Raw genomic sequence first — 27,238 nt, forward strand, 5'->3', positions numbered from 1 at the left:
CTGGCACAGGTGCTGATTTTTTGTTCTCGGGGGTGAATGAGTGAATTTCAGGTGGTGGGGGGAGGGGTGGAGGTGGTCCCTCACCGGAATGGCCACCACTCACATTGAGAAAGTAGACCACGCATCCGCTGGGATGTAGCATCTTCTGACTTTCCCTCCACAGCCTCCGCAGGGAGCTTCAGGGCACCCCGGGAGGGGTGTAGGATGGCTATTGATCCCCTTGTGTCCAGGTGAACCTCTGAGGCATGCAGAGGTGAAATTACACAGTGAGAGGCAGAGTCAAGACTCGTCCCCTTTTAGCACTCAAAGTCCTGTGTCCGGGGGACCCCCTTAAGTCTCAGGCAAACCAGGATGGTTGGTCATTCCAGACCAAGTTCCAAACCCTAGTCTGTGAGGAACCCCACCTCCGCCGTCCTCTGGGCCCGTGTCATTGTCTCCAAGATTTTTAGTGAGTTTCCTGCAGAGGAGACAACGCCTTCCAGTCCAGAGGGCCTGGGCCGCTAAAAAAATCAGTCTCCCTCTTACTCTTTCTTACTCCAAAATTCAAACTCACAGCACAACTGGGGTGGGGGGGAAGAGAAGGGTGCAGACTTGGGGCTAGGAGTTCAGCTCACTTTGACAGACTCATGGCCACTCCTGTGACTGGAGAAGGAGGCTCCTCAGGGCTCTCAGGCTGGCGGGGGAGAGGGACGTGTGGACCTGTGGCATCAGTCTGGTGGCTGGCCAGCTGGAGAAGGGTCTCTGAAGGGCAACCTCCTGACCCGGCCCCTCCCCAGCTGGCCTCTGGCTCCCACGCCATCTTCCTCCCCTTCCCTCGCTGGGCCTGGTTTCCTCTATTAACCAGGGGAAGGGAGCTGGTCTCTGAGGGCCTTCCTGCCCTGAGGTTAGACTTGGGGCCAGCAGAGTGCTGGGAAATGCAGCCCCCAGAGAGGAGCCAGAAGAGGTCAAGCCCTCTTGAGCAAGTGGCGGCACGGCCCGGGCCTCACATGTGCAAAGAGACTCATCTTCCCAGGCTGCCCCAGCCCAAGCAGACCCAGCTCCCGCCCCGCTGGCCTTATCCTCCTGGGCCACTGTCCAGGGCAGCTGCTTCTCTGCTGGTTCCCCAGAGGCCCCGGGGCCAGCGCCGGGACACAGAGGGCCAGAGCTGGCCCAACACAGCCTGCCCTCCTTCCCCTCGCTGAGGAGGAGACGCCCACTCTTGTGGCCTGAGACGCGCAGCCCTGACATTGGCCTGGCTATGGCTAGGTGGTCAGGGCCAAAGGCTGAGCGAACACCAGGCCCTCTGGGCAGCTGGTCCCCCGCCTGTAGCCACCGTGAAGCCCCCCTACCGCCCGGGCCACGTGGTACTCAGCCGGGCCAGCAAATGCGGACATGGAAGGCAAGGCCTTTTGTGGGGGACTTGGCAGGGAGAAGGCACCCCCAGGGGAACTCTTTCCCGCTCCCTTCCTGTAGGAATACTCTCCCCATCAACCTCCTGCCAACCTCAGTCAAGAACAACCTCAAAACTGGCAGTGGGGGGCTTCCCTGGTGGTGCAGTGGTTGAGGGTCCGCCTGCCAATACAGGGGACACGGCTTCGAGCCCTGGTCTGGGAAGATCCCACATGCCGTGGAGCAACTCAGCCCGTGTGCCACAACTACGGAGCCTGCGCTCTAGAGCCCGCGAGCCACAACTACTGAGCCCGTGAGCCACAACTACTGAGCCCGCGTGCCACAACTACTGAAGCCTGTGTGCCTAGAGCCCGTGCTCCCAACAAGAGAAGCCACCGCAATGAGAAATCCGCGCACCGCAACGAAGACCCAACGCAGCCAAAAATAAATAGATACATTAATTAATTAATTAATTAATTAATAAAAAAACTGGCAGTGGGAACCCAGAGCCAGCTCTGGATTCTCTCCTCTTGCTGGTTGACCCCAGGCAAGGCCCGCATCCTCTCTGGCTCCCTCTCCCTCTCCTGGTCCAGCCTCAGTAGATTCCTTCCCTTATTTCAACATCACAGGGTCCCTGTGAGATGGGAACGATTAATACAGGAAATAACATGAGAGGAACAAATACATCTGTTTCATGGGGAGGGAGTACTCGGTGGCCCAAGGACACAGAGGTGCCCAAAGTCACATGGGAAGTGGCAGAGGTGCTGGAGCCCAGCCAGGCCTCCTAGGTGAGGAGAGAGGGTCCTTTGTAATAGAGTCTGGGCGGTGGGATGAGGATGAGGGCCAGACCAGCCACAGGGCCTGGCATGGAACAGCTTCCTAGTAGGTGACACGCTTCATCTGTTGCTTCACTCATTCATCTTGGGAGAGTCCTCTTCTGTGCCTGGCCCCATGCGAAGGGTGTGGGCAGGGAAGGCAGCCCAAAGAGCTGAACCAGGAGGGGCTTAGGGCTGTGATCTTTGCAGCTGCGTTTTCTCAAAGCCTAGTCCACAATCCTCTGTATCTAAATCACTAGGGCTTTAAAAATGCACATTCCTAGGTCCTACCCCAGACCCATGACCATCACCAGATCCTTATAAAAATGGTTGCTTTGGGGACTTCCCCGGCAGTCCAATGGTTAAGACTCCACACTCCCATTGCAGGGGGCACGGCTTCGATCCCTGGCCAGGGAACTAAGATCCCGCACACTGCACAGCATGACCAAAAAAAGAAAAAGGTTGCTTTGGACTTGGGGCATCTCAGAAATGTCAGAATTTGGGGCATGGAAATTTTCTTTTTAATAAACTTATTTATTATTTTTGGCTGTGCTGGGTCTTTGTTGCTGCACGTGGGCTTTCTCTAGTTGCGGCGAGCAGGGGCTACTCTGTTGCGGTTCGAGGCTTCTCACTGCAGTGGCTTCTCTTGCTGTGGAGCACGGGCTCTAGGCGCACGGGCTTCAGTAGTTGTGGCTCGCAGGCTCAGTAGTTGTGGGCATGGGCTTAGTTGCTCCATGGCCTGTGGCATCTTCCCAAACCAGGGATTGAACCCGTGTCCCCTACAATGGCAGGCGGATTCCTAACCAATGAGCCACCAGGGAAGTTCCAGGGCTTGGAACTTTCTAAGGCAAAGGTGGCAGGGACTAAAAGGTGGCTGGAGGTGGGTCAGGTCTGATGACATTCTTGTTGCTCGGCCTCCCCTCCCCCAAAGTAAACCAGCAGGTGAGAGGTGCAGGTGGAGGGCTCCAGCTCAGGTTTCAGGCCTGGGGACACTCCTTCCGAGCTCGCAGCCACCATAAAATGCTCCCTTTGACCTGGGAGTCCCACATCTATAAAATTTAAAGGAAGAAATAAGCTCTGTGTCCAAACATGTTCATTCTGGCCTTATTTATAATGGATAAAAAAATTAACTGAAAACTCCCTAAATATTGGACCATGGGGGAAAGGTTAAGGGTGTGACCCTCGCTGAGTGTCGTCCCCTGGCTGGGGGTACACTAAAGGGTGGTCATGGGAATGCAGAGAGCCGCAGCTGTGGGGTGGTGGGAAGGCTGTACGGGGGAGGAGAGCAAGGGACACGGGAGTCAGATTGTCTGGTTCACATCCTGGTTCTGCCCCTTCCCAGCTGTGTGACCTGAGGCTGTAACTAAAGCCCTCTGTGCTTCAGTTTCCTGGTCCATAAACTAGAGCTCATAGTAGGATGTACCTCCTAGGATTCTATGAGCACTGAAGGGGTTAATACATAGATTGTTCGCAACAGTGTCTAAAACCCCTGGGTGTTAGTCACTACTGTTAAACTATGTAAAACAGGCTGTTATGGGCTGAGTTGTGTCTCCCCAAATTCATCTGTTGAGGCCCTAACTCCCAGGACCTTAGGATGTGACTTTCTCTAGCACAGAAAAAAAAAAAAAAAAAAGAATGTGACTGTAGTTGGAGATGCAGCCTTTATAGAGGTAATTAAGTTAAAATGACCTGATCCAATATGACTGGTAGCCTTATAAGAAAAGAAAATTGGGATACACAGACATGAGGGATGCACACACAGAAGAAAGACCTTGTGAGGGCACAGTGAGAAGGCAGCCGTCTGCAAGCCAAGGAGAGAGGCCCCAGGAAAAGACCCTGCTGACACCTTGATCTTGGACTTCTCACCTCCAGAACTGTGAGAAATAAGTTTATGGTGTTTAATCTACCCAGTCTGTGGTACTTTGTTAGGCAGCCCTAGCACACTAGTACACATGCCTAGAAAATTTTAACATGATACTTACCACATAACAGCTCTATGTTCTAACATTACATTTATTATCGCATGTCAATCTCTCAACCATGAGGAGGTTATGTACTATCCTCCCATTTCAGAGATGAGGAAAACTGAGGCTTGGCTAGTGAGGGGGAGGGCTAGGACTGGAACCAGGTCTGTGTGACTCCAAGACCCCATTCAAAGCCTGGCTCCATCCCCCTGGGTGGGGCCCCACTCAGCCCCTTCCATCCCCAGCTTTCCTCCTTGGACAGATAGATCATGTACTTTCCCACCTCTGTGCCTTTGCACATGCTGTTCCCTCTGCCTGGAATGCTCTTCCTACTGCTTGCCTCTCGGGCTAACCCCTATTCAATTCTCCTAAACAAAACCATTTATTTATTTATTCATTTATTTAGGCTGCTCCAGGTCTTAGTTGCCTCATGTGGGATCTTCATTGCAGCATGCGGGATCTGTAGTTGTGGCATGCGGGACCTTTAGTTGTGGCATGCAGACTCTCAGTTGCTGCATGTGGACTCTTAGTTGTGGCATACGTGTGGGATCTAGTTCCCTAACCAGGGAATCGAACGCAGGACCCCTGCATTGAAAACACAGAGTCTTACCCACTGGGCCACCAGGGAAGTCCCAACAAAACCTTTCTTGAACCTCACTTCCTTTCAATGCTTTGACAGCCCTGCAGATTTGCTCCTTTTCAGGGCTTCCAATCATTCTGTGCTTTATCTTCAAGAAGGTAAATGTTACTTGTTTCTACTGTGGCGTTTATACTTTACATTGTATCCATGTGCTTGCTGTAAGCTTCTTGAGGGGGGGGGGTGGCTACATTGTATCCATGTGCTTGCTGTAAGCTTCTTGAGGGCGGGGGCTACATTGTATCCATGTGCTTGCTGTAAGCTTCTTGAGGGTGGGGGCTGTGCCCTCCTCTGCTTTGACTTCTAACTCCTAGCACCCGGCAGCCCAGAGAGGCATCCACACACACTGGCTGGCTGAGGTTAGGGGGTGGAGCTGCCATGCTGGGACTGGAGAGAATATTCCAGCCTTAGCAGTAGATCCTAAGCAAAGCAATCTTCCGCCTCCTGCCCGGGGACTGGGTGGGGGAGGTAGATGAAAGAGACGCCCAAAGTCCCCACTCTTGGCATGAGAACAGGGATCCTATGACCCCCCTGGGGGCAGCACAGTGGCAAAGGGAGAGGTAGAGGGGTTGGGTCGGGCCACCCCACCCTCCTTTCCCAGGGTGTGTCCTGGGCACATCACACCGCCTCTCTGGGCCTCAGTTTCCTCATATGTGAAATGGTAACAAGAGTTGCTACCTCAGGTGGGCGCTGGGGGCTTAGATGTGGGTGGCACACCTGGCAGGGTGGGACACAAAGGAACCGATGCCGGACTGCCTGCTTGCCGGACGCTGAGGCAGGCAGCGGACCACAGACGGGCAGCTACTTGCCTGTGGTCAGCCGGGATGCCGGCTAAAGGTGGGGAACCAGCTCAGTCAGAAATCAGCAACTGTGTAACAGTGGCACCCTTGCTCACAAAAGGTGCTCCCATCTGTGGCTGTGTGCGGACAGCTGGCTCAGAGGCTGAGTGAGAGGCCAGTCAGACGTGGCCGGGAGGCATGGAGAACAGGGGACCAGACTCAGGGTGAATTCCAGTGGGCATTCTCCAAGGGTGAGGTCACCACCTAGCTCCCCAGGCTGCCGGAGCCACAGGCACCACTGAGCCGAGCTCTAGAGCAGGAGGGGGTGGAGGTGGGGGTCAGAGCCAGGACACAGAGCCAAATAAATACAAGACCCACAGCCTGGCACCACGACCGGCCCCTCCCATTGTGAGGTGCTGGGGTTCTTATCTCGGGAAATCTGGTGTTTCCTGTTTAAGATGTAGCTCAGAGTTGGGGGAAGCTGGGGGGAGGGGAAAAGCAAAGCAAAGGACATTTCTCAAGAGCCTGCTGGGTATACCAGCATGTCTAATCCTCAGGATGACCTCATTCCGTGGTGATTGTTATTAGCCCCACTTTGCAGATGGTGCAATCGAGGCTCAAAATGGTGGAAAACTTTGCCCCAAAGACAAAATGGTACAGCTAATGGGTAAGAACACAGAGACTTTGGAATCAAACACATCTGAGTTCAGGTCTGAGCTCTGACACCTGTTCATGCCGAGTTACTTAAGCTCTCTTGGCCTCAGTTTCCTCATCTGTAAAATGGTGATAATGATAGCCCCTACCTCCTTGGGTGGTTGTGAGGGCTCGGTGAGATGGCACAGGTGACACACACTCAGCGAGCGCTAGCCACCATCATCCCCATTTTGCTGATGTGACAACTGAGCCTCAGAATGGTGATGCCCACCACTGGTGGGTGGCAAGTTCAGGGTCTGAACCCAGATATGATTCTTCCGGCCCTACTTACACCACTGTGGACTGGCTGATGGTGGCCCCCAGCTTCCAAAAGGCTGTCAGGAGGTGGCTGAAGAGGGGAGGCTCCCAGATTTCCGGCAGAGACATGGAAGCCAGCCTGGGGACTGGGGTTCAGGGTCACGCCTGAACAGCCGGTGTTCCAGGCAGCGGAGAGGAACTGCGGCAGCATGCCTGGAAGCCCGGCTTGTCCGCAGCATCCTGCCCTCTCCGCCGACATTGTTCTCTGGACCCTCTCAGCCCAGGGGCTGAACATTAGGGGTTTCCGGCAGCCTGGCCAAACTACCTTCACTTTCCGGAGAAGCCTTCGTCACACAGCAGGGGTACGGGCTGAGCTGGCCCCGAGCCCCAAGCCCCAGGCAGGGCGTGCTGGGAAGGGTACTGGCGCGGCCCCAATAACATGCCCTTGACCTCAGGTCCTGACCCCGGAGACTGCCCTTCTCAGAGACACGGCTGCCCTCCTCGCTCCGGCTCCTGGAGCCCAGGGAAGAAAAGGCCGTGACTCATCTTCATTTCAGGGTTGGCTGAAGTCAGGGCACTCGGCTTCAGGTCCTCGTCACAAACATGCTGCAACCTGGGCAAGCCTCCCCCTCCCCGTGCCCTTCTGAGAGTCTAGAAGGTACCCCAGGCCCCCTCGCGCTCTGACATTCATTTAGGGTGACCCGCTGCCCTTTGCTCTGTTGTCTTAGAGTGTGAGCTTCTTGGGGCTGTGGTCAGTTTCCCTCCCATGTTCATCGGCGTAGAGGGAACCCACAGTAGTGACCACCATTCTTCCATCCAAATGTTTCTAAGACCTGCTAAGGCTCTTTGGTAGTGAGCATTCCCATCCGGAACAGGGTCTCGGCCATTCCGCTGATGTCACTCAGCGCTGTTTCCTCATCTGTGTAATGGGGAGAACTGCCTGGCAGGGGAGCTGTAGGGGTCACAGGAGAGAATATAAACTCTACAACCTGAAGCTTCCACCTCTGCCCCCCCCCCGCCTCCGGATCAACTGGATAGACTTGGTGTTACGAGAATAAGTGTACAGAAGCCACACCCCAGGACGTCTCGGGGCTGAGGGGGAGCCCATGGCTGTGCCCCCTTTCCTGGGCTTTGCACGTATCTGTGCTTCAGAGGGGCGGGGGGTGTCCCCTTGACCCCAGCAGAGCTGCCAGGCCCCACAGCTGCACTGCCAACCCCTCTTCCACAGGCCCAGGAGCCTGAGGCACCCAGAGGGCAACGGTGGGGCCGACGATGCAGAGGCAGCGGTGTCCTGGTGAGATCAGCGCCGTGGAATTAGTCAGACGGGATCACCCTGAGGATCCTGCACTCACAGCCAGTGACTCATGCCGCGTCCAGCCTCACGGGCGGAGAAGCCAGCTGAGGCGGCACCATCTCACCTCGCCCCACAGCACACCTTTTAAGGAGAGGGTGCTCCAGGCAGCTCAGAGGCCTTTGCCAGCCCTTCTCCACACCTGCCCGGGGCGGGTACAGGGGCCAGACCCCCATCCGGGTTCAAATCCGGCATGGCACTTTTCAGACGTGACCTTGGGCAAGTCAATTTCCTGGAACCGGTGCCTTCACTTGTAACATGGAAATAATTCTTGCCTCGCAAGAGAAGAGGAACTAACTGAGGCAGCATGTATGCAAAGCGCTCGGCAGTGGGCGCCTCTTAAGGAGCGGCAGAGGGCAGCGGGAATGGCCGGGCTCGGGAGTCAGGCGGCCCGGCTCTGAATTCTCGCCCCAACCCTTACTCGCTGGGCGTCTCTGAGTTACTCAACCCTGCATCAGTGCCTCTTCTATAACGTGAGCTGGCGCTGCCTGCCTTGTCAGCCAGCGCTGAGATTAGGATCACACACTACCTTCTGTAAGGCGGCGGGGGAGGTGCAGGCGCAGGGCCAGCCCAGGTGCCTGGGGACTTCGTGTCTTGGACAACGTCCCCACCCTCCCTGAGTGGGTCTCGTGCGTGAACGGGAGCGATGATCAGTGCTTGCCTTGTGGGGCTGCCGGGGGGGCGGTGCTTAGAACAGGGCCTGGCACCCAGGAAGTGCCCTCTGCGCACTGGCTGTTCTTATTCATCTTACACACAGCTCTTGGCCTTTCTCCACGAATACCAGTTGCTGGTTTACTTCCCTCCCACATGCCCGTGACAGATCCCAGGCCTGCGGCCTTCCAGAGGCCACAGGCCCTGCTTCTGAGCCAACTCCGCCCTCTGGCGCCAGTCACAGCAGCCTTCCCAAGGCTCAAAGACCCTGCGGTAACACAGGCAGTTCCAATAGGGACACCAAGGACACTGAGAAGAGTGCACACAGCACCCCAGGGCCAAAGGGAAGGGTGCCGGGATACCCCTGCCGCCTGGCACCCAGCGAGCGGGCATCTGAGCTGGGCAAGTGAGCCAAAGGGCAGCTTGGCCACATGAGGAAGAAGAGGGGTGGGCTTTCCCAGCTGGTAAGCCTGGTGTGCCCGACACCCTCCTCCACGGGCCAAGGCGGGGCTGGGAACAAGAAGGGGCAGAGAGCCTGGCCCCGAGGCCTTGGAGTTCCTGTGCGCACACACACAGGAAGGACAGCCCACCTCCCAATGGGCCGGGGTGGGGAGAGGGGCAGGCCAGGCTTCTGCAGGAGTGTGGGCCCGTCAGCAGAAGAGGCCCCCCGAGGATCAGTTATAAGAGCTCAGGCTGCAGAGGCAACCAGCTCTGGGTAGACACCTGGGTTCTGTGCCCTGACAGCCTCTGTCCTCATCTGCATAACGGGGACGACAGACACCCCTCTGCCTTACTTGTATGTAAAGGCGTCTTCAGAACGGTGGCCACCACTGAAACCGGTATTAGTCACAGGAGGGGCTGGTCGAGGGCAAGAGGGTTGTGGGAGTCAGAGGAGAAAACAGGGGCAGAGCCTGGGAAGGGGCCACGGTGCTCCCAGGGCCCAGACAGAATGGAAGCCGTCGATAGTGCAAACCCTAGTTTTATTGGTCCAGTTCTTTCCGTGAAGTCTCCTGCTTGGAGAACCGAAGGGCCAGATGATGGTAAAGGAGGGTAGTGTCTCGAGCCTTTCAGAGGCAAGGGTTTGCAGGATGCCCCCAGCCCAACACACGTCTGCTGCCCCGGCGCCTGGGAGGAAAGAGGGAGGTGGCTCTTTGGGGGGTGGGGGTGGGGGGTGGACACGGTAAGCTAGTGCAGGGCCCAGGGTCTGTTCTTCACAGCGGGAGGTAGACGGGACCACATAAAGTTCTTTATTACAGACCTACACAAAATGAGGGAATTATGTATATTACTCTCACTTGTTTGGGTTTCTTTTTTCCTTCTTCTTCTTTGTACAAAACGGCAGCAAGAAAGAAAAATGCAGGAGGCAGATGAGCCAGGCACCAGGGTTCAGATCAGAAGGGAGCAGGGAGACCAAGCCGTTACTGCAGGCTGGCCCCGGGACTCTGTCCCTGCAACCTGGAAGCGTGGCGACCAGCCCTAGAGGGAGCAGACAGAGAATGGGTGGGGAGACGTCTGTCCCAGCTCGGCGGTGGCACTGCTCCTTGGGCAGCCACCCTGGCGGTCAGCCGGGTTGGGAGCACTTGAGGCTCCTGTGTTTGGAGGCCTGGTCTCCAAAGCACGGGCCCACGGGGGCCAGACAGAGGGAGGAGGCGGGAAGGGCCAGCACAGAAGGGCTGTGAGTGCTATCGGGGTCCCCACGGGAACACGGGGCCCAGGCGGGCAGGGGCAGTCAGGACGCTTCCCTGCTTGTCAGCCAATCAGCTTCTTCAGGAAGGCCTCCAGCTGGTCCTCATCCTTGATGCCCACAAACTTGTCCACCACGTCTCCATTCTTGATGGCCAGCACGGTGGGCACAGCTGACACCTAGGTGGAGGGGACAAAGGAGGCCAAGTCACTCAGAGGTGAGCTCTTCTTGACCATTATTCCCAAGCTGTGGGGAGAGGGCTGGTGGTTCATGCAGGGCAGTGACTGCCCAAAGCCACGGGTGGGCCCCCTTCCCTTTGCGCAGGGGTACGGCAGGGCCTGCAGGTCCGCCCCTGGAGAAACTTTTCCACTGTGGGCTCCCAGCAGTACCCTTCCTCCCCCAACTGTGTGCCTGACTCACTGTCCCAGTGGTTTGGCTGGAATGACAGGAGAGATTAAAATAACCCGTGCAGCTGCAGGCCAGAGCTGTGGGCAGGGAGGAGCTGAGGGGCTAAGAGAACTGCCCCGAGGGGCGGCCTGGCACACGGGGACCAGGAGAATCGGAATCCTGGCCTTGCCACTCATTAGCTGGGCGCCTTGGCCGGGTCACGCCAACTTCAGAGCCTTGGCGCCCTCTTGTGTGAAATGGGGATGAGTTTCTATGGTGCAGGTCTAGGACAGGATTAAAGATTCGGATATAAAGCTGAGTGGTCAGGAACTCAGGCTCTGGGGCCGGCTGAGCCAATCTCAGGCCATTCTGGGCGAGCCATTTCATCGCTCGAAGCGTCAGTGTTCTCGTCGGCAAATGGAGATGCCACCCGGGCTTACAGTAGCGGGCACAGCGGCTGAACGGGCGAGTCTCTGCAAAGTCTCAGCACAGCGCCCTGCACTTGGCACGGTGCCCGGCACACAGTGGGCACTCAACAAATGAAGCCCACAGAGGGCACGTCACAAAAGGAAAACCCAGGGCCCCGCGCAACCTCTTTCAGCTCCACGCCAGATGGTTAACGGGCTCCAGAAATTCAATGACTCGCACTGGGCAGTGTGGGAGGAGGGGCTCAGCCTTGTGAACCTAAATTTATTTATTAGGGGGGTTGGACATTCTTGGCCTGTGAAGCATTTTCTCAAGCTCCCCCAGAGGACCTGTACAGATCACGCGGTATGTAAATGAGGCCCAAGACCTGCTCTGGCATCGCGCATACTGCTGCCTGGCCTCCTCACCTGGCACTGTTGGCATTTGAAAAAACTATATAAACAGAACAAAATAAACACAGACTTTTCTAACATACAAGTTAACTACAAAGTAACAACAGCGATTTCTACAAACGTACCAGTTCTTCACGTGTCCTGAGTGCTGTCCTGCCCATGAGTCACCCTGGGAAGCCAGAGCTAAGATTTGGAACGTTCTGAATGTGCATATGTCAGTTACAAAACAGAAGCGCGGGCCCGACCGGCCCAGTCTCAGTATGTGGCAGGCTGTGCACCTCTCTTCTAACGGGCTTTGGGGACAAACACAACAGGTAAGATGACAAGAGTCCCTGTCCCTGTTAGTGCCTTCAGGTGCCCTCAAGGGCTGTCCTGGGGCTGCTGTTGGTGGCAGCTGACATGCTTCCCAGACGCAATGTGCAGGCAGACCCATCTGGTGGTGGGCTGACCACCACACGTGCCCCTGCTCATGGCGCCACCACTGGCTCCGTCCTTCGCGCCCCTGGCACGTGTGATAGCACGAAGTGCAAGGCCGAGCACATGGCTGCCCCGTCTGCAGGCCCAGAAGGGGTCTTTCCAGGATGCAGTCCCTGGAGGAGCCCCCGGGCCCGCACATGCAGTCTCCTGCGCCCTCTACTGGTCTGTGGAGGCAGCGGCCTCACATCCGGCAGCTCTGAACTGAGGCCCAAGGCTCAGGCACGAACTTGCTCCACTTCGCCCATGCTGGATCCCATGCTGTCCTGTGCTTCTTTAACTGAGGTAAAACCGTATCTCAATGTCTGAGCAGTGGTCTAATTGTTTTTACCGTCCCCCTCTAAACAGGACGCTGTGCTCACTGAGGTAGCTTGGAGTAGACTCAGTTCTTCTCCAGAATTCTAGATGATTCCCTTTACAATCACATTTGTGTAAACTCACACGTGTGCTTACACACGCACAGACCATGCTGTAGTTGGGTGTATAGCAGACACACTGCAACTGTATTTTCATGACAACCAAAATCTAGTCATTGCTGATCAAGGGAGCTCTTTGAGGTTTGAGCCTAGATATACAGACAGACAGACAGACACACACACACACACACACACACACGAGTCATGGGCCTGCGAGAAGCTGGATTTTCTAGGACACTTCAGGGATACCTGGGCTGTGACTGGACTTCCCTTACCCCCAAGGAGGAGGATGTGGCTTTGCTGACCCTGAGTCTGGTTCACAAATCTGGAAGGGCTGGTGCTTGTAAAGACTGCCTTAAATGGAAGTGCATAGGTCCCTGGCACATTCTTCTGGAAAGGCAATGTAAGTGTAAGGGGATCGCGGTGGAGCGAGAATTCAGCTCCCCTCTCAATTCTGGTGCCACTGAGGGAACCAAGAGGCCGGAGAAGAGATGAAAAGATGCGCTAAGATGCGCTGAGCTCCTGCTCGTGAAGCCACCTGGAGGCTTCCATGCTTGGCTGAAGGCCCCGGGAGGCGTAGGGGTATGCGTGTGTGTCTTCCCACCCACCTGCAGCCTCCCAGCCCACATTGCCACTGAGCTTGGTGTCCCTGCCTGGTCTTCTCCCGTCTCACCCCAATTTCCTCCATTTGTGAAATGCAAAGGACCTCCCGAGGGACAGGCGGACAGGCACAGTGCTAGTTGTCACAGGAGACTGGTGACCTCCTCCTCAGCCAATTGCAGAACACAATGGAAAAGGTCACTGTCACCCCGGCAGCCACATACTGGTGCTTTTTACGTGTCAGGGACAACCCGGACCATTTGTGTGTGCTGGCTCATCAACTCCTGCCTCAACGTGGGCTCATTTTACAGATGAGAAGACTGAGGCTCAAAGGCTGAGTGACTAAGCGATAGGGCTGGAATTTGAAACAAGATCTGTGTGACGTTGCTGTCGTGACATCAAACTACGTTATACCTCGGCCCAAGAGCAAGGGATTGGAGATAAAAACATTGAGTCCCAGCAGGGCAGGGAGGGATGTGTGGGGAAGCATTAAAAGGATTTCATGCTTCAAATGAGAAAGGCCAAATGCTTTGTAGAGCTTTTGGATACAGGAGGGTTCTTGGAAAAACTATTACTGAAAGAATCGAATCCAACTATATAACATCCTGGAGAAGGCAAAACTACGGAGATAGTAAAAAGATCAGTGGTTGCCAGGAGTTCAGGCGGAGAAGGGAGGAAAAGGTCAATCAGAGAGGATTTTAGGATGGTGAAACTCTTCTGTGTGAGACGGTAACGGTGGATACGTGTCATTATCCACTTGTCCAAACCCACTCGCTGACGGCACCTCCCCTAGAAGGCCGGCCCAGAGCTTCAGGGCTTTTGCTCCTCGATGTTGGGCCCTGGACTCCCAGCAGCGGCATCACCTGGAAGCTTGCTGGAAATGCAGGATCTCGGACCCACTGTACCATAATCTGATTTTAACACTAGCCCGGCTCACACTCGTGTTTGGAAGTGCCGATTTAGAAAACTTTCAAAATAAGGGGATATGGTAATGGCGGAAGTACTGTGCATTCCAGCTATGTGTTATCTCAATAATACTGACATACTATTCAATGAACTGTCTATGAGGACATATGGACCATTAAAAATTCAAATAAAAAATTCAAATGAGGTACCCCAAATATTGACAGTGGTTTGTTTCTATGCTAAGATTATTGCTGCTTGGTTGTTTTTATAATGTTGTTTAAAGGGCATTCTCTGTAAGATGAGAAATAAAAGGATGAAACTCCAAGTGTAAGGCGAGCAGCAGAAGCCCCAGAAGAAAGCATGAAGGTCCGCAGCCCGATCCGCTCTCTCCCCAGGGTCTGAACGACTGGGGGGCACCCAGCAGAGGACCTGAGGCGACGGGGAGCAGAGAGCTCTTCACTCCGCCAAGCCAAGCGGTGCAGAGTGGGGGGGGGCACCCCAAGGCCCCGGGCCACTTTCCCTTCCCTCTCCTTTGGGAGGTGGTGAAATTCTAGGGTGGACAGTTGACTGAAGCATAGAGTGTGGGGGGGGGGAAGAGGAACCTGTGTGAGGAGGGAGACTCACCCTGAGGGTGTGTGCTGGGCTTGGGGGTGGCAGGAGAGCTTGGGAAGAATTATATTCCCTGAATAACTTAAAGCAGTTTCTCCAAGTCCATCCACCATTCGGAAAAGGCCTTCAGGCTTTGGAGGAAGCTGTCCCAGGAGGTACTATGGATCTCTTAGCTGAAACTTCTTCCTCAGACTCTCTTCAAAACAACAGGTGTGAAGGAAGGAAGGAAGGAAGGAAAGGGGTCGGGGAGGGGTCAGGAAGAATCCCCACTGGAGCTTCCTAAACCCTGCAATGACATCAGCCCAGGACCTGGCAAAACCAGGAGGCCGGGTCCAGGGGACGTGGGCCCAGCAGCCTTGAGGAATTTCTATATGACGCCGTACTATGTGGACAGTGGACGGAGGGAGAAGACCCTACAAGAGGACCTCTCCCCCACCTCACACTTCCCAGGCTTAACCACAGGGCTTCAGGGCCTGGCCATACATCACCTGGCATGCAGGCTCGCTGGAATGCAGGTGGGGTGGTCTTGGGGATTCTCACCACCCGTGTGGCCACAGCTGGAGGAACTGGGTTATTCTTTTTTGTATCCTTACAGCTACTACAGTTGCTGGGACACGGTCGGTGCTCAGGATGTGTTGGCCTAAGTTCCACTGCCTGAGGCTGAAGCTGAAGCTCAGGAGGAAGGGAGCCTGGAGCCTGCCCATCACCCTGGGGTGCCCAGAAACTCCAGCCCTAAGCTCACACCAGAAGACCACACCCTCACTCCCACAGCTGCCGTGGGTCTCTGGGGGAGGGAGGGGCAAGCAGTGAAAGCTAGGGGCCCCTAAATGGTCAGACAAGTACCCCCTTGACTGGGCAATCAGTGGGAGAGCTTTTGAAAACAACAACAAAAAAAGTACAATTCATTGCTTCCCTCGAGCCCTTGTAAGCGGCCCCTGGTCACCCAGTGCCATGGATAGTCTTACTTTGGTAATACCCCCCAACCACCTGCAGTCGTCGTCTGTGGCTCTGCCTGCCCAGCATCTTTTTCCTTTGCCTCTGGTCAGCGCAGCCGGCTTTTCCTTTGAGTGACCACCCCCAGCCCCAGCTCCGAGGGCAGCCAGCCTATTCTCACCCCCGCCCCCATCCCTTTCCTGCCACAGGGACTGGCTGGAGGATGGGCATCTCTACTTTGCCTGGTCTAGAGAGAGTCGAACCTGGACTTCCAAACTCTGAGAAAGAGAGATGCCACCTCTTTCCGTCACTTATTACCAGGGAGGGATGAGGGTTCACTCTGGCCAGATCTAGACGTTTCAAGAGAACCAGAGATCTGGATGTTCCCGTAAAATCTTCTGAGTTTTAAATGACAGCATCTGATTCAGCATTTAAAAAAAAAAACAAAAACACTTCGAGGGCCAGACCAATCAAGCTAGTGAGCCAGATGTGGCCCACAGGCCACCAGGGGTGACCCTGGCTCCGGGATAATGCCATCCAGGCCCCTTCCAATTGGGCGGCAGTCGGCCTTCCCAGCTGGCTGTCCTCTCACCGCTTGCTCGGCCCTTCACCGTGGCCATCCAGCCACAAGGGACCGCTCCCCTTTCTCCAACTACAAAGTGGCCTCCGAGGCCCAGAGGACGCTCCGCATCCCACGCATCTCCTGCCCCTCTTCCTCTGGCAAGCTCTGCTCCAGGCACACAGGCCCTGATGTTCTGTGTGCAAACGCGTGAGACCCTGACCTCAGGGCCTTTGCAAAGGATGTCTGCTCCACTGGATCGCTCTTCCGAAGAGCGGCATGGTTCGGTCCTTACTCCCTCCAGGTCTTTGCTCAGCTGTCAGCTTCTCAGTGAGGCCTTCCCTAGCCCACCCTTTGAAAACGGAAACCCTCCCCAGCCCTGTGCCCGGCACTCCCACCCCCCCTTCCTGATTTCTTTTTCTCCACGGCACTTATTATCTAAAGCAGGGATCAGTGGCCCACAGGCCAAACCTGCTGCCCGCTGCCTGTTTCCGTAAATGAAGTTTTACCCGCACACGGCCACGCCCATTTGTTTAGATACTTTCTAGGGCTGCTCGCGTGCTACAAGACAGGTGAGTATTGCAACAGAGACCAATGCCCCGCAAAGCCTCAAACGTGTGCCACCTGTCCTTTAGAGAACAAGTCTGTGGATGCCCATTCTAAACTACTAGCACGTAGGCTCCACAAAGGCAGGGATTCTGCCAGCTGTGTTCACTACCACATCCTCACCACCGAGTAACGGCCCTGGCCTTGAAGGGACTCTGAACACATGTCTGCTGAAGGAGTGCACAAGCCAGTCAGGCAGGCAACAGCTCATGTCTCTGTGCTTGCTGTGCTCTCGGCCCTGCCTTCTCCGTGCATCCTTCACGGCTCTGCTCAGAGGGTCCCTCTACCGTGACACATTCCCCATCCCCTTTACTCCCCCACCCCAACCCCGGGGACAAGGAGCTCATCTGAGTTGCGCCAGAATCATGTACGCCTGGCACGCCGTAGGGCTCACAGATGGATGAATCCATGAATGAGGGAGGGCATCAACTTCCCAAGATTCCGAGAAAAACCTGGTGTTTGGGCTCACACATCCCACTGCCTAAAGGTGGTGAAGAGAGACAGGAGGCTCAGAGGACCAAGGGAGTCACATCTGAAGTGCTCTGAACCCCTGAGATCTCTAGAAAGAATCAAGACACCCCCTTACTGACTTCCTGGTGGCCCCCAAGACGTCTCCAGCTATCCTGTGGCCCCAAGCATCCCCACACCAGTTGCCCTGCGGCCATCCCCTGCCGAAACATACCTCATACTCTATGGCGAGGTCTGTGTGGTCGTCAATATCCACCTTGGCCATCACCACCTTTCCATGCTGCTTGGCCACCACCTTCTCTAACCTTGGCCCCAGGATCTTGCAGGGACCACACCACCTCGGAAGGGGAAGGAGAAGCATCCCGTCACAAAAGCGCTCGCCAATCAATCTACGGTTTCCCAGGACCTTCCCTTGACCCACATCTTTCCGAGGGACTGTCTGGCCTCATCATCTCTGCTTACTGTGTTTGTATATCAACCTGTAATGCTGACATGCCAGGTAACTCCAGGAGACTCTGCAACTGGGGAATTTTTACAGGTCCTGGATTTCTAAACCACGGGCCTCATCCTAAGACTCTCAGAAAGGTTATTTCACGTATTTCACTGTATCTAAAAGAAATACCCTGTCATACAGATGAACACGGGATTTGAAGTTAAAAGGTTTAGGTTCAAAGACAGGCTCCTGCCAACCAGCTGACTGTTGTGAAGCTTCAGTTTCCTCATTTGAAAGTGAGACTCTGGATCTAGAAGCTACGATGAGAAATCAATTAAGGCAATGTGGATAAATATGCTTTGTAAGCTGCAGAGTTACTTCAAACACCTCACGGACTCGGAACTAAGGGAACGGAAACCAGTAGCTAGGGAGTATCTACGACTGCCAGCCACTGTGCCAGGACCTTCTCAGCTTTTACTACACAGAACCCTCAACCCTGCAAAGGAAAAGAAAACGTCTTCCTAAGAAACTGAGGCCCAAACAAGTTACGAGACTTGTGCAAGGTCTGGGACTGCATCCAAGGTTGTGTTCCAAGTGTCTTCTTTTAGCCCCAGGTTACTCTGTGATCCCCCAGGCCCTGTGTCAACTGCCGTCACTGCACTAACACAGGTGTTGCCCTCTAGATGGTAAGCCTAGACTGTCACCTCTAAGTACGTGCCACTAAGGACAGTGCCTGGCACTGAATGAACAAACTCACCCCCTGCTTCCTTTTTGGGGAAGAAGATAAGGCATCACCCCACTTTTCATCCATTTTAGAAGCCTTCTCCGGTATGCTCATCAGACCAGGAGGGCAGGACAGCTCTGCCTTTCACGAACCCCCGACTGGTGACTCCTATTTTATTCTCAGCCTTTAAACCCTCTGCATTCAGAGATTTTAATGAACTCACAACACCTAAAAACCCAGTCTGCAAGACCTTATCTCCTATCAAAGTGAAGAGAGGGAGGCAGAAGGACACCACATGGCCCGCCCAAGGCAACACGGTGAGTCAGAGAAAGAATGGGAAAGAAAGCAAAAGAATTTGTCAGTGGTTTGGTTTGCGCAAAAGGCCTTCCAACTTCTAACTCTGGCTTCTTTCAGGATGCCCCATTCTGAGGGGTTTGTCCAGTAGTTTTGGAGTCAGGCGTCTAGCCAGGCCTCAAAGGTCCGGAAATGAATAAGGCCAGGCCAACAATCAGAAGGCCACAGACATTTAAATATCCCTAAAACAAACTCACACAGCACTGGAAAGAAACTCCTGCCCATCCCCTGCATGCCTGGGCACCACTGCGGTGGCACTGATAACTTTTTGCCAGCCCTTCCCAGGTTAGGTGGCAAGATGTTAAAATAAAATCAACTCTCTAACGGGCCAGGAACTGGTATACACCAGAAGCCACATGATGCTGGAGTCGTATTTTTCCTGCTTTGGTCCAAGCTGAAGATGACCGGGGCCATTCGGGCAGTGAGATACACAACATAAGTGTTTCGCAGCACCAATCACAGTGAGTTCTGAAGACTGTTTACTAGTTTGTCTCCTGCCAAACCATACTTAATCTTTGAGAGAAGGGATTGGGTTTCATCAATCTTTGGAATGAGTCTACGTATGAGAAGAATCAAATGTAGTACTGAGACATAGCAGGCTCTCAATAAACAAACAGCTGAACAAGTGATACCCCAGTCTTCTGCCAACTCCCAGGACTCACTGTGCATGGAAATCCACAACCACTGGTGTCTCACTGTTGACAACTCGGTCTTGAAAGTCTGGTCCATCCTGGATGTTAAAGGTCGTTGTACAGACTCTGGTGGTGTATATTGACCGGGCTTGGCTGGGTGTTACTGTCAGGTTATTGGGACTGTGCTGTGGGGTCTGCAGGGCCCTGGACGCACGGGGCGCCCACCGACTCTGAGAGGGCTCCCTGCAGATTACGGAGGCCAGGAACCTCCTCAGGAGAAGCCGCTGAGCCATCTGTGAGGGGAAGAGACAGGAAGAGTAGGGGCAGTCAATACACCATTAAAAGAGATGTATATGGGAAACTCCGAGGCTCAGGTAAATCGTGACATGTCCAAAATAACCCAATTATTAAATGAGAATCAACGTTGGAACCCACGCGGTCTGAGAAGTCCTTACTCTATCGATTACTTTTTTTCAAAGTGTTTTAATGGGAAATTTAGGACAAAGGGGGTGGCTGTCAAAGGATCAGGAAAGAGGAACCGCAACAATTCAAGGAGGAACGAAGAGGCAAGGGGTAGGAGGGGGGAACTAAAAAAGGAGGAACGTGTGTGTGGAAGGAACTGGACGCCACCAGGGACCCCGGCTCCCCGGATAGCAGTTCCCCCAGCCCAAGGTCTCTGTCCGCTCGGCCGCCGGCCCGCACAGGAGCGCGCCAGCAGAGTGCCTCAGCCGCCTTGACACCACCTCGCGCCACCCCCACGGGCCTCCTACCTCCCTGCAGCGAGAGCGGAGGCATGCACAGCGCGGACCTCCCCACCGGTCAAGGGCACTCCTGTTGTCACTTCCTCAGGGGAGGGCCTTAAGCGTCACTTCCGGGGACAGGCTACCTAGAGCAAGCCTTTCTGCAACGTGACGGGAGGCGGGGGCGAAGCCTCAGTTAGGAATCGGAAGAGAAGGGCTGTTGGAGGGAGAGACCGGAAGAGGGTAGGCCCTTAGGGAAGGGACCGGCGAGAGGGGCGGGTCCTCAGGGGGAGGGACCGGAAGAGGCAGGCGGGCCCCAGAGGAGGGTCCGGAAGAGGAGGGGAAGGAGGAGGGAGCGACAGGGAGGTACTAGTTGGAGAAGAAGGGCGGGAGGGAGGGCTGGTTCAGGAGTTTGCAAACTCTCGTTGCGGTATATGTCAGTCAGCATCGCACCACTTCGTCTCATTGTCTCAGTGCGGCTTCGGAGCAACAAGAGGACGCTTTGTGGCCATTGTCTGTCACTTGCGACTGTATAACCTCGTGGTTTCGGGCAAGTCACCATGCCCCTGGGGGCTTCTGTTTCCCAATACGTGACATAAATGGCTGGGCTTGTCCTCCACCCAGGCTCCTCAAGCTTGTCTCTTCGGACTGCTGGGGAACTGGGCCCGGACAAGTTGCCAGATGGTGGTAGTACTTGGAGGGCCTGCCTTTGAGACCCCACAGAAGATGTGGTGACCTGTGAACCTGCTTGGGCCTGGGCCTTGCTTTCACACCCATTGTCACTGCCATGGACAACAGGGGTCCAGGCACCTGTGTGTCCCAGGCTGGTGTCACAGTCACCCCTTGTCTCCGCTGCACCCTACCTTACAACCATTCCTGACCTGTTCTATGAATACATCAATGCCTTTTCCTTCCTCCTTGCCTTTGCTTACTTTGAAATGCTTTTTTCTCTGTCCACTTGGTAGAGCACTTACTCATCACCTCGTCTTTGAGCAGCGTTAATTGCCTCCTTCTCTCCGGTGCTTTGTTCATGGTTCTTAGTAACACAGTGCACAGTGTCTGTCTCTTCCACGAGACCATGTGCTTCCTGTGAGTAGGGATTTGTAGCTTTGACACATCTCCATTTGCCCAGCACCAACCTGATACAGTGCCTGGCTCACAGAGTATGTTCCATAGATGCTTATTAAACCAAGTATCTTTTGATATCCCAGGGAGCAGTTTATAGTCTGAGAGGTTACAGGACTTGTCCAGGGTCATGAAGCAGGTAAATTGGCAGAGCCCTATCTCACACCTCCACTCCAGCCAGTGGGAATCACAGAACCATAGTTCACCTAGATGTCTCTCCCATCCTTGCGCTTTGCACTTGCTACTCCCTACAACTGGAAGGCTTTTCCCTCTACTGTTCATCTGAGAAAATGCTACCGGGTACCAGATGAGGCATCATCTCTGGAGACACAAACCTGATCCTCCTCGAGCAGGGGTAGATTCCCTCCACTGAGCTTCCACAGCCCCTGTGTGTCTATCAATCACCAGACTCAGTACCCTGGATTGTTAGTTTCTTTATTCCTCACTCACTATGAGCACCTGGGGGTCTCTGTCTCTCCATTGCTTACCTGGGAGGCAGCTATGCTCACCACTCTTATCACCAGTGCGTCAATGCTTACTTTGGGGCTTGGAGCATCGTAATAGGTGCTCAGTGATTATTTGTTCCGTGAACAAAGAGCAGGGACCCAAATCACATCTTTGACTCCAAATCCTACTCCCCCCACCACATTGTATGGGCCCATTGTGCCCTTCCAAAATCATTGCCATGTTTTTCTCCAGCTCATCTTGGCCACATCATGCTGTTATTTGTCCTCTGTCCAACTGGCAGGTTCACTGCCTCACTCCCCAGGCAGGCAGGGCCACAGCCACAGCTGTGCAGGGACCTTCCTCTGGAATGGGGTGATGGACTCCTTGGAACAGGTTCACACCCCCTGCTCAGCCTTCCGCTAAATAGAGTTCCTCATCCATCACAGACAGGAGACCAGGGGAGGGCGTGGGCAGGCATGGTCTCCTCCACCTTGTCTGACCTCTTCCTTTTGCCAATGCCCCGGCCTAGGACTGGAGCCAACAGTGGTGATCCACAGTGGGACACCGGTGCCCCTGCCTCTCCTGAGGTCAGTGTCCTTTGGTGCAGCTGTTCCTGCTAATGCGAGATGCCATGTGGCAGGGGCACTCCCACCCTGCCTCTTTCCATTTCGGCTTTTCTGTGTCTCCAGTGCTTTCTCTTTCAGAGCCTCTGATTAACGCTGTTTAGCATTTTCACAGCATTTTCTGGAAGGCCGATTTCCCTGATTAATTCACATTCCAGATTCCAGAGGAGGACCAGTCCTGTTTGTCCATAGTCCATAGTCACTTCACCTCTGCTGACCTCAGGCTTCTCAGCTGAGAAATGGGAAGAATGACGCCTTCCTCATAGAGGGCTGTGAGGTTGCAGGAAGGATGGAGCACAGGGCCTGCCATGTTGTTAGTGCTTGATGAAAGTGAAGGCATATCCTTCCCACCTGCAGGGCGAGAACCTGCGAGAAGGCTGCACTCACAGTAGGCTGCAGAGGGTCTCCTCAGCTCTGTGGTGGCTCATCTGCCCAGCCAGAGCTGACCTGGCCTGGCTCCGGCTCAGTTACAAGGCAGGCTCAGGGCACAGGTGCGAGGGGAGGGAAGGAAGCCAGGACTGGCAGCCTGAGCTAGGGTAAAGCTTCTGCTACCTCTTACTTATTTATGGCAGTGTTTTTCAGCCTGCGTGACGTGAGCCACCAGTGGGTTTGAGAAATCAATTTACTGAGTTATGATCAGCTTTTAAAAGAATAATCAGAATTGTCAGAGTATGTTGCATGTTATAAGTATTATTTTGTGAAATATTTGTTAGTGTTATGTATATATATATAGCTGTGTGTCCTAGGTTGTGATAAAGGATGTATTTCTTACTGTGGATCATGGTCAAAGGGTTTGAAAGCTACTGATCTACTGAAGAGTTACTAGACATCTGACACTGTTCCAAACACCCGATGTATTAACTCATTTAATCCTACAATGCTGTGAGGTTGTTACTGTTACAGCCCCCATCTTACGGATGGAGAAACTGAGACACATAGAGGATAAGTAGCTTGTCCAGGGTCACCCAGATAGTAGGAGGTGGAAGCTTAAAGTTCTACTTTAGATCCCCGAGGAGGGATCTGATTTGACCCTAGGCTGCTGCTGCTTTCCCACCAACCTCTAGGGCCAGCCCGCCAATCTAGGCCACCAGAGGGCAATGTGGGGCTCAAACCCTTGCAGCTGGTGGCAGGGCAGGCAGCAGCGATTTTCAGCTGTGGCTGTAAGCAGAGGTGCCCACATGGTGGCAGTGTGGTCTCACAGCCTCCTCCAGGGCAAGCCAGGCCACTAGCTGGGTACAATCCTGGGATCCCAGCTCCCTCAAGTCTGCAGGGGACAGGGCTGTGGGATGGGTACATTTCAGTGACCATGTGTCTGAGGATTTCACGGCTGGAGGAAGGCACTTTCAAAAAAACCCAGAGGGGGGCTTCCCTGGTGGCGCAGTGGTTAAGAATCCACCTGCCAATGCAGGGGACACGGCTTCGAGCCCTGGTCTGGGAAGAACCCACATGCTGTGGAGCAACTAAGCCCGTGTGCCACAACTACTGAGCCTGCGCTGTAGAGCCCGTGAGCCACAACTACTGAGCCCACGTGCCACAACTACTGAGCCTGTGCGCCTAGAGCCCGTGCTCTGCAACAAGAGAAGCCACTGCAGTGAGAAGCCCGCACACCACAACGAGAGTAGCCCCCTAGCCGCCGCTCTCCGCAACTAGAGAAAGCCCGTGTGCAGCAACGAAGACCCAACGCAGCCAAAAATAGGTAAATTAATTTAAAATTTTATTTTAAAAAATGTAATTGCGAGTAAATATAAACATGAAAAATTAAAAAACCACAACAACAACACAGAATTCCCTGGTGGTCCAGTGGTTAAGACTCTGTGCTTTCACTGCTGAGGGCCCGGGTTTGATCCCTGGTCAGGAAACTAAGATCCCACTAGGCCATGTGGGGCCATTAAAAAACAAAAACAAGAGAGAGAGAGATGGTGGGCCACGTGTAAGCTGACAGTGAGTTTCTCTTCAAGAGGTAATGCTCCTAGAGCAGGGGGCCTGTTAGGGACGGGGCCACACAGCAGGAGGTGAGCGGCGGGCAAGGAGCGAAGCTTCACCTGCCGCTCCCCATCTCCCCCTTCTCCCCACCCCCACCCCCACCCCCACCCCCGTCCGTGGAAAAACTGTCCTCCACGAAACCGGTCCCTGGTGCCAAAAAGGTTGGAGAGCGCTGTCCCGGAGTATCTTTGTTTTCAGTTCCCATCTTGATAGCAATGGCTGCTTTTTGTGGTTTGTTTTGAAACACTGTTGCAGGACAATTGGAACCATGATTTACGTTGTGCAATTCAAGAAGCTGGTTTCCTGTGTTTCATGTTCCGCCGTGTTTCCAGCAATTGCACAATGTGTTCGCCGTGTTTCCAGCAATTACACAATGTCCCCTCACCCCTTTCTGAACATAAAGACTTGGCACTGGAAAAGTGACGTGACCCTCGACTCCTAGATTGGCAGCTGCTCCCTCCTGGGACGGTAGATCCGAGTGTCATGGCTGTGATGTAAGGGGGGCATATGCTGTCACCTCCCTGGCCCCCGCCAGTGCCCTCAGTAGACACATGCGGGCCGGGGCACCAGGGCACCGGGGCTCATTCCGGGTCCCGCCCCCTGTTGGGGTGAGGCTCCTCACGTGTTCCCACCTGGTTGGGTCCTGGTGGCTCAGATTCTGCCTCGCAGCTGCGAGAGGCTGGCGGAGGTACCCACAGAAGGACCTTTCCTCTTGGCCAAATGCCTTTGCCTCTCTCACCCTTCGGAGCTCTCCTGCTCCCATCCTTGAATAGGGGCAGATATGGGGTAGAAAAATGAGCCCTGGTCCAGAACTGGAACTATATACTTCCTCACTAGCTCTGCCCCTAACCCACTGAGTGCCCTTGAGCACATCTGTCCACCCTTCTTGCATTGTTCCTTAGCTGTATGAGGCTCCAACAGTGCTTACTCTGCAGAAGGATTAAGAACTTTCGTAATAATGGAATAATGACCAGCACATCTGTGGTCCTTAACACATGCCTCCCGAATGTTCTAGCACTTTTCACATTTCAACTCGTTGTATCCTCACAGTAAGCAAAATACTGTCATTAGTCACATTTTACAGCAAAATACTGTTACACTTGCATTTTACGTTTTACCTGAGAGAAACTGAGGTCATGAAAGGATAAATAACTTACCCTAGATCATGAATCAAGCAGGTGGCAGGGCCGAGGCTCACCCAGGCAGACTGGCCCCAGGAGGTGTATGTATGCTTAACAACTTAGCTCTACTATGTCTTTCATATTATCTTTAAATAAAAATTAATGTGTAAATACTCTTTGAAAAGGTTACCCTTTAATGTAAATATTTGGTCTTTTTTTTGGCCACATCACGCGGCCTGCGGGATCTTAGTTCTCCGACCAGGGATCAAACCTGGACCCCAGGCAGTCCAGGCAGAGAATGCCGAGTCCTAACCACTGGACCGCCAGGGAATTCCCTGTAAATAGTTGGTCTTATTGTAGGCTTCACCTGGTGGTGCAGATCTCAGACTTGTGCTGGGAAGACATGTCTCAGGTGTGTTGGCATTAGATTGGTGGAGCCCAGACTGGTGAACACATGGGCTTTGGAGTCAGATGGACCTGGATCGGAATCTTGGCTCTGCCACTCACATGCAGTATGATGTAACCCATCTAAGGCTCAGTTTTCTCATCTGTAAAATGGGGCTTGCAGTATGTACCTCAGATGTCATTTATAAATGTGCAAATCAAGTTTTAGAAAAGTGACTTACCAAGGGCACATAGCTAGTTAGAGGCAAGGGCAGGCCCATCTCAGATCATTTGACCACAGGTCCTAAGTTTTTCCCACTGACCTACAAGGATGTGGTGGGGCTAGGTCTGATGTTAAGTGTATTTGTCTTTAGTTTGTGAAAGTGTCACTGCCAAAAGTTACAGTGAAGTCCAGTGAATAAAAGTGACTTGGTTTCCTGAGCCTTTGCTTCTTTATGTATTATTGGACTTATAATAATACTTACCAATATCCTAGGGTTATTGTGAAGAATTAAATGGGGTAGTGCAAGTAAAGAGCTCATAGTAAGCGCTCTTAGATTTCAGTCTTGAAATTTATTGAGGCTTGCTTTATGGCCCACCCTGTGGTCTGTCTGTGAATGTACCATGGGCACTTGAAAAGAATATCTCTTCTATAGTTGCTCTGTGGCATGTTCTCTAAATGTCAATGAGGTCAAGGTGGTTGACAGATGTTGTTTAGATTCTCTGTGTCTCTATTGATTTTTCAGTCTAGCTATTCTATCAGTTGCTGAGAGAGGGTTGTTAAAATCAAGTATGATTGTGAATTTATTTCTCCCTTTAAGTCTGTCTGCTTTTAACTCTCCTTTTAAGTCTGTCAATTTTTGCTTCATCTCTTTTGAAACTTTGTTATTAGGCTCCTACACCTTTATGATTGTTATATCTTCCTAATGTATTGACCATTTTTTCATCTTGAAATGTCTCTCTTTAACTCTGGCAATACTCTTTGTCTTGAAGTTTACTTTATCTGCTATTTATAGAACCATTCCAACCTTCTTGTGATTGCTGTTTGTCTGATATATCTTTTTCAATCTTTTTACTGTCAGCCTACCTGTGATTTTATATATAAGTGCATCTCTTATAGACAGCATATAGTTGGGTCTGGCGTTTTTACACATCTTGACAATCTCCACCTTTTAAATGGAATATTTAGTTTGCTTGCAATTAACATAATTATTGATATGTTTTGATTTAGGTCAACTATTAGTTTTCAAGTATTTGTTTTCTGTTTGTTCTGTGTGTCTTTTGTTCTTCTGGTCTTCCTTTCCACAGTTTGTTTGCATTAATTGAATATGTATTTTTAGAATTCCATTTTAATTTATCCATTGGTTTTTTTAGCTATACCTCTTTGCATTATATTTAGCAGCTACTCTAGGGATTATAGTGTACATCCTTAATTTTCCATAGTTAATATTGTACACATAAAATAATGTAGGAACCTTGCAACTAGATTGGCCCATTTACCATCCTTTCCTGTCTTTTATGCTGTTTTCTCATATGTGCTACATCTACAGGCTAAGAACCCTATAATATAATATTGATGTTTTTGCTTTAAACTGTCATATATATATTTTAAAGAAATTATGATGAAAATACAATCTTTAATATTTACCCATATATTTGCCCTTTCTGGTGCTCTTCAGTTCTTGAAGAGACCCAG

General features: G+C 53.1%; 1 protein-coding gene across 1 annotated transcript; it reads right to left on the reverse strand.

The window, feature by feature from the left end:
* Window positions 1-9,479: 9,479 nt before the first annotated feature.
* Window positions 9,480-20,083, reverse strand: TXN2 (thioredoxin 2). The gene is made up of 4 exons (XM_022599966.3): window positions 19,890-20,083; window positions 19,150-19,412; window positions 17,191-17,314; window positions 9,480-10,379 (listed from the first exon to the last, which is right to left on the reverse strand). Exons 2-4 carry the CDS (start codon window positions 19,410-19,412, stop codon window positions 10,266-10,268), a joined length of 501 nt encoding a protein of 166 aa, XP_022455674.1. The 5' UTR covers window positions 19,890-20,083; the 3' UTR covers window positions 9,480-10,265.
* Window positions 20,084-27,238: the final 7,155 nt, after the last annotated feature.

Source organism: Delphinapterus leucas, chromosome 11 (genome assembly GCF_059928025.1).
Source record: "Delphinapterus leucas isolate spDelLeu-1000000601 "Yukka" chromosome 11, BTC_Dleu_Yukka2, whole genome shotgun sequence".
Taxonomy (NCBI): domain Eukaryota; kingdom Metazoa; phylum Chordata; class Mammalia; order Artiodactyla; family Monodontidae; genus Delphinapterus; species Delphinapterus leucas.

Bases quoted from the DNA above. Each gene is read 5' to 3' on its own strand.
- TXN2 (XM_022599966.3), bottom strand. From the start codon at position 19,412: ATGGCTCAGCGGCTTCTCCTGAGGAGGTTCCTGGCCTCCGTAATCTGC. The intron at 17,315-19,149 runs GTGAGTCCTGGG...TCCCCTTCCGAG, and splicing joins GTTGTGGATTTCCATGCACA to GTGGTGTGGTCCCTGCAAGA. The intron at 10,380-17,190 runs GTATGTTTCGGC...CCCTCCACCTAG, and splicing joins ACCTCGCCATAGAGTATGAG to GTGTCAGCTGTGCCCACCGT.